Source organism: Odontomachus brunneus, unplaced genomic scaffold (assembly GCF_010583005.1).
Source record: "Odontomachus brunneus isolate Ranch 3 - 2012 unplaced genomic scaffold, Obru_v1 Obru_scaffold_077, whole genome shotgun sequence".
Taxonomy (NCBI): domain Eukaryota; kingdom Metazoa; phylum Arthropoda; class Insecta; order Hymenoptera; family Formicidae; genus Odontomachus; species Odontomachus brunneus.
Genome location: NW_022639527.1, coordinates 232744 through 239172, shown reverse-complemented (window position 1 = coordinate 239172; position 6429 = coordinate 232744). Strand labels below are relative to the sequence as shown.

Below are 6429 nucleotides of genomic sequence, written 5' to 3'. Positions count from 1 at the left end.
TATATATATATATATATATATATATATATATATATATATTATATATATATCCAGACTCAACAACAAAGATAGAATTGTGTGAAGAATTTGATGAATAATTCTCTGAATTCGACAATGTAAGTATTTAACAATAATTTATAAATATAAATATTTAATCTCTTCGGTATTAGCGTTGACTATAATTGATAGTCGCTTAGCGCTCATTTTCTTTATCTTTTTATTAGTAAAATGATTTGTACCTTAATCTTTCACTATTTACTAATAGTAATTTTTAGATATAAATAAATTTAATATGTTTCCTAAAAATATTAGATAGAAAGAGAAAGGAGGTAAAGAAAAAAAAAGGGGAAAAAAGAAATAGCTATATAATAAAATTATTTCCTTTAATTGTTATGTTTCTTTTAATAACTGCACTGTTTTTTTATTAATTATTACTTTATTGTAATACTTATATGTGTAAAAATATATTTCGGTCGAAGTGACCGAGTCGCGTCTTTTAACGTTAATCCCATTAACCCGTTTCGTCCTGAAATGGCATAAATTTTATCTGTTGTTCATCGCTGTAAATTTTATATTAAATTATGAGCGAGTTTAGCCAAAGTTGGTATACTATGTGTTGGTTCTGAGTGTGCTCTTGAAGAATCTGACTTTCTTTTTTTATTATCATCAATATAAAATATGGCGGCTTAAAGTTGGAGAAATCGAAAAAATCATCGATCCTTTTTGCTTTAAACACCATTTCGACAAGGAATGCATTTGTGGATCTGGATAATCGTATATTTGGTGGCATACAGGCCTATACTTTAAGATATTTCTTCACGGAATTTTAATTTTTATGTTTTTTATGAAAGATGGCGCTGTTTTTTCACAAAATTTCGTGTTTTGCAATTTCTATAGTTTCTTAGTATATGACTAAAAATAACGGTTATAATATTTACATTTCGTGTTTTGCAATTTCTATAGTTTCTTAGTATATGACTAAAAATAACGGTCATAATATTTACCAGGATTATGATATCAGCATCAGTGAATGTTACTGGATGAGTATTTGTAATAGTGTCAACGAAGCCTCAAAATACCGCAAAAACAGTTTTTTTTACAAATTTCGTGGTTACATTATAAAATTTTTTGTTTTCTGTGTAATAATTATTACAAAAAAATTGTTATAAATAAACTTTACAAAAAATCATTATAAATAAACTTTACAAAAAAAGTCGTTATAAATAAATTTTACAAAAAACCTTATAAATAAACTTTACAAAAAAATCGTTCTAAATAAATTACAACAAAAGATTTAGAATAAATTTTACAAAAAAAGATCGTTATAAATAAACTGTACAAAAAATCGTTATAAATAAATTATAACAAAAGCTCAGCCAAAAGATATTTGGAAAAATACTGTTAAAACAATCTTATTCAGATCAATTGTACTCTCGTAAATACTCCATTGAAAAATACAAGACAATTTTATATACTCTCTACAAAAGTAATGGTATCAAGAGGTTACATTCGCTAAGTGCGAATAATTAATCATTTATTAATTTTATAAACATATGTGGTTTTGGCTATATAATATATTTATAAACTAATTATGTTATTAATATATTAGTAATATATTATTAAATAAAAAATAAAATAACTAGAGAAATACAATAATTAAAAAAAAATTATAATAATTTACACAAAGCACTTGGCGTGCCTTTTTTATAGGCAAACGGTTCTCTTATTGTAATGACTATCAAAATATTATATTGATTATCGATGTAGTATTAAAAAAAGGCACGCCAAGTGCTTTTTTGTGTAAGTTATTATAAGTTTTTAACATTATTGAATTTCTTTAATTATTTTATTTTTTATTTAATAACATATTACTAATATATTAATAACATATTTAATTTATAAATATATTATATAGCTAAAACCACATATATTTATAAAATTAATAAATGATTAATTATTCGCACTTGGCGAATGTAAACTCTTGATATCATTACTTTTGCAGAGAATATATAAAATTGTCTTGTATTTTTCAATAGAGTATTCACGAGAGTACAATTGATCTGGATAAGTTTGATCTGTTAAGTTTGATCTGGATAAGCTTGATCTGTTTTAACAATATTTTTTCAAATATCTTTTGGCTGAGCTTTTGTTATAATTTATTTATAACGATTTTTTTAGTAAAGTTTATTTATAACGATTTTTTTTTGTAAAGTTTATTTGTAACGATTTTTTTTGTAAAATTTATTTTAAATATCTTATTGTAATTTATTTAAAACGATTTTTTTTGTAAGGTTTATTTATAATGATTTTTTGTAAAGTTTATTTATAACAATTTTTTTGTAAAGTATATTTATAACGATTTTTTTGTAATAATTATTACACAGAAAACAAAAAATTTTATAATGTAACCACAAAATTTGTAAAAAACAGTGTTTTTGCGGAGGTTTGATTGACATTATTACGATTAGTACTCATCCAGTAACATTTACTGATGCTGATATAATCCTGGTAAATATTTTGACCGTTATTTTTAATCATATACTAAGAAACTATAGAAAATCTGCAAAACACAAAATTTTGTAAAAAAACAGCGCCATCTTTTATGAAAAACATAAAAATTAAAATTCTGTGAAGAAATATCTTAAAGTACAGGCCTGTATGCCACCAAATATATACGATTATCCACAAATGCATTCCTTGTCGAAATGGCGTTTAAAGCAAAAAAGATCGATGGTTTTTTCGATTTCTTTAACTTTAAGCCGCCATATTGGATTTCATATTGATGATAGTAAAAAAAAGGTCAGATTCTTAAAGAGCACACTCAGAACCTATAGTATACCAACTTTGGCTAAACTCGCTCATGATTTAATATAAAATTTACAGCGATGGACAACAGATAAAATTTATGCCATTTCAGGACCAAACGGGTTAACGCGCACACTGTAGGGATACACACATACACACGTACACGCACACACATATACCCACTATGCAAGAAAACTATGTATCAAAAATGTTTCATAAATGTTTCTCTGTAACATGAAATGTTTCAGAGATGCATACGGAAACATTTTAGAAACATAATATAAACAGTTAATGTCCGCATTCAGATACTAAGATATACGACGTTGCAGAAATATCTTGTAATGTTGTGCCAAAAACATTTTTTAGGAATAATATTTATACGTTACTATGATTTGCTTCTGAGATGTTTATTATATCTCATAGGTGTGCCAAAATAAATGCCATAAATTTATAATAATATTAATTGTAGTATATAATAAAATATAAATAATGCCATAAAATAATTAATAATAATGCCATAAAATAAAATAATTTTATTATAATACATGTTTGTAATACATTTTTATAATACATATTTTTACGAGGTTATATTAAGAAGTGAAAAATATAAAACCGCTGGAAAATAACCGAAAAATTGCTAAAAAATATAACTTAACCCTTAGCTGTCCCTCTGGGGTCAAATTGACCCCAGCGATCTTTAAATTTCTGTAAATCAGTCCAAAATTTAAAAATGGTCTATGTGACGCCATCTGTTGTCAGTTGGAGGTCCTAACTGTTGATTAAAACGATAAGTATAATTTTAGTTGCCTTAGTCTACTGTAGGCAAGCGCGCAAAGTCGACGTTAAAATTTGTGGGGTCACTGTGACCCCGTGGGACAGGTGTGTTAATTTTTTGTGTGTACGCTCCGATTTTTTAAAAGTGTTTTTGGGTACTAAAATTTGAAAAAAAATGTAAGTAAACATTTCTGAGATTACGAATTTTTTGGTGTGTAATTTACTTAGTTTTTTTGTAAAGATGTAAAGATGTCGTATAATTTACGCAACCGTAACCTCGTTGGTGAGATGTTGCAAATGGATGCAGAGGAACATCTATTTGGTGGAGAGCCAAATAGATTCTGATGATGCTGATTATGAGGTGATGGAAGAGTCGGATAAAGCTTCCAGTGATTCATCTTTGCATATTGATCCAGAAGATTTGCAAGAAGGAGTGAGGTCTGAACGAGCAACGTCTTCGGGTGCACGTGGTCGGCCAAGGAGCAAATTGCGCGGGAAAAACAACTACGCTTGGTCAACGAATTTGCCTGTTCTCACTTCAGGTGTTTATTTTCACTATATTTATTTTGATATTTAGTGTAAACATGTGCTAAACATTTATTATTATTTTGAATATAATTCATTATTTCATATGTATTCATATTTATTTATTACTCTAATTATAATTTCTTTTATCTAGATCGTTTTATCCCTCCAGAGGAGATAATAATCCCACAGCCAATCGGAGCGGCTAGCGCACTCACTAACATCGAAGATTTTTGGAATTTGTTATTCGATGACAGCATTTTAAATACTATCGTCAATAGTACAAATAAAATTATTGAAGATTTAATAGTACAGAGAATTGCCGAAGAAAGAAGTGTTGAAACTGAGCATCATTGGCTAGATTTAAATGAATTTGAAGCTTTTTTGGCAATTTTGTACCATATGGCTCTATGGAAGTCGTCAAATGTCGATGACAATATGTTCTGGAGCTCTGAAAATGGTGTTTCTTTTTATAGGGCTGTCATACCGAGAAAACGTTTTAGTTTTATTTCTAACTGCCTACGTTTTGATGACAAAGAAACGAGAGATCGAAGCGATAAACTGGCTCCAGTTCGACAAATTTGGGACAAATTTATTTTCAATTGCCAACAGTACTATAAACCACATTCTTATTGTACAGTTGATGAGCAGCTTTTAGGCTTCAGAGGGCGATTCATTCAAAATGTTTATCAAATCAAAACCAGGTAAATATGGGCTAAAAATTGTCACTTTGAATGACGCCAAAACTGCGTATTTGGTAATTTTTTAATTTTTGTTTTTAAATTCAGGTAAAAATATTTTATACAATATTTTTATCTGAGTAATAAATTATTAACAAAATTTTGTAATAAATATTAAAAAACAAATGAAATTTTATAGATAAATGGTATACCTTACATTGGCAAAACGACTGTAACTGAAGGAGTAGAGTCAATTCCTGAATACTTCTTCAGAAAAGTTACAGAATCCATTCATGGAACTGGACGAACTGTTACATGTGATAACTGGTTCACCTCAGTACCTCTAATTGAAAGGATGAAAGGCGAACCATTCAAACTCTCTATTACAGGCACTATTAGGAAAAATAAGAGAGAACTTCCTTTAGAAATGAAGATTGCGGGAAAAAGTCCTCCTGAAAGTAAGTTTTGCCATTCAAAGACTGGAGTGACATTAGTATCTTTTACGCCAAAAAAACATAAAGTGGTTTTACTCGTGTCGTCATATATTTCGTCCACTAAGATTGTCGATGGAAAACCAGAAATAATACTTCATTACAACTCAACAAAAGGCGGAACTGATACGTTTGATCAGTTGTGTCACTCACACACGGTGAGCAGAAGAACAAATCGCTGGCCCATGCGTTTTTTCCTGGGAATGTTGGATCAAGCTGCCGTTAATGCTCGCATTTTGGCTCAATGCCAGTCAGTAAGAAGAGGAGAAAATAAAGTAACATCTGTCCAAGAGTGCCTTTCTCGATTAAAAATGTTTCTTGTCAAGCCCTATCTTCAAGAAAGGTATTGCATGGTTTCACTTCGCAAGTCTTTGAAAGCTGGTATAGCAATGATACTTGGGATCGATGAATTGCGGCAAGAAGCATCTGAAGATCAAAAGTTACCTTCTCGTAAGCGCTGTGATCTGTGTCCCAGACATAAAGATACTAAAACGACAATACAATGCTTATCGTGCTATCGTCCAATGTATAATAATCATTGCATGTATCTTTGCATTGATTGTGGGGATAGGCAGGAGTAAAATAGTTCGCAAATTTGTAATTTAAATTTTTCTTTTACTTTTTTATAATAAAATAAACATTCTGTAATTTTTTAAGTGTTTTTATGCCGAAATAAATTCATTTTTTCATTAAAATTCAATGGTTTTCGTTATACCTAAAAAACACAATTTTCTCAGCACTCAAACCTTAAAATAAATACACTTTTTGAATAGCTCCAAAAAAAAAAATTATTTCACGTTTAAACAACATATCTCCCGAGTATGGAACCATTTTTTTTTTTTCGATGAAAATTGAGTCAGCTATGAGAATTTGACTGAAAAAAGTCATTTTTTAACTTTTTTTTTTCAAGATTTTTTTTTTTATATTAAAATTTTTGTTTTTGCCTACAAAACCAATTAGCATTTGTTCTCCTATATCTAAGACATTAACAAGTATTTTTTTTATATAAATATCATCATTACTTTCAAAGCTACAATATTTTTGACGTGGCGTCAGATAGACCCCATGGGACAGTTCTGTTTTTCCCGGAAGCTCAGGGTTAAAACTTTTGATTGCTATATATATATATATATATATATATATATATATATATA

The 6429-nt window shown here is 28.6% G+C and overlaps 1 protein-coding gene across 6 annotated transcripts in view; it reads left to right on the top strand.

The window, feature by feature from the left end:
* LOC116847340 overlaps positions 1-5969 on the top strand; it is a 15589-nt gene extending 9620 nt beyond the window's left edge. For 4 of the 6 annotated variants that reach the window (XM_032822256.1, XM_032822252.1, XM_032822254.1 and 1 more), the window contains exons 4-6: positions 3821-4121; positions 4259-4808; positions 4984-5969. In XM_032822256.1, the coding sequence (XP_032678147.1) occupies positions 3881-4121; positions 4259-4808; positions 4984-4987 (795 nt within the window). In that variant the 5' untranslated portion in view covers positions 3821-3880 and the 3' untranslated portion in view covers positions 4988-5969. Of the gene's footprint in view, positions 1-3348; positions 3757-3820; positions 4122-4258; positions 4809-4983 lie in introns of those variants that run through there. The other 2 variants (XR_004378744.1, XM_032822251.1) reach the window with 2 other exon arrangements.
* The last annotated feature ends 460 nt before the right edge of the window (positions 5970-6429 follow it).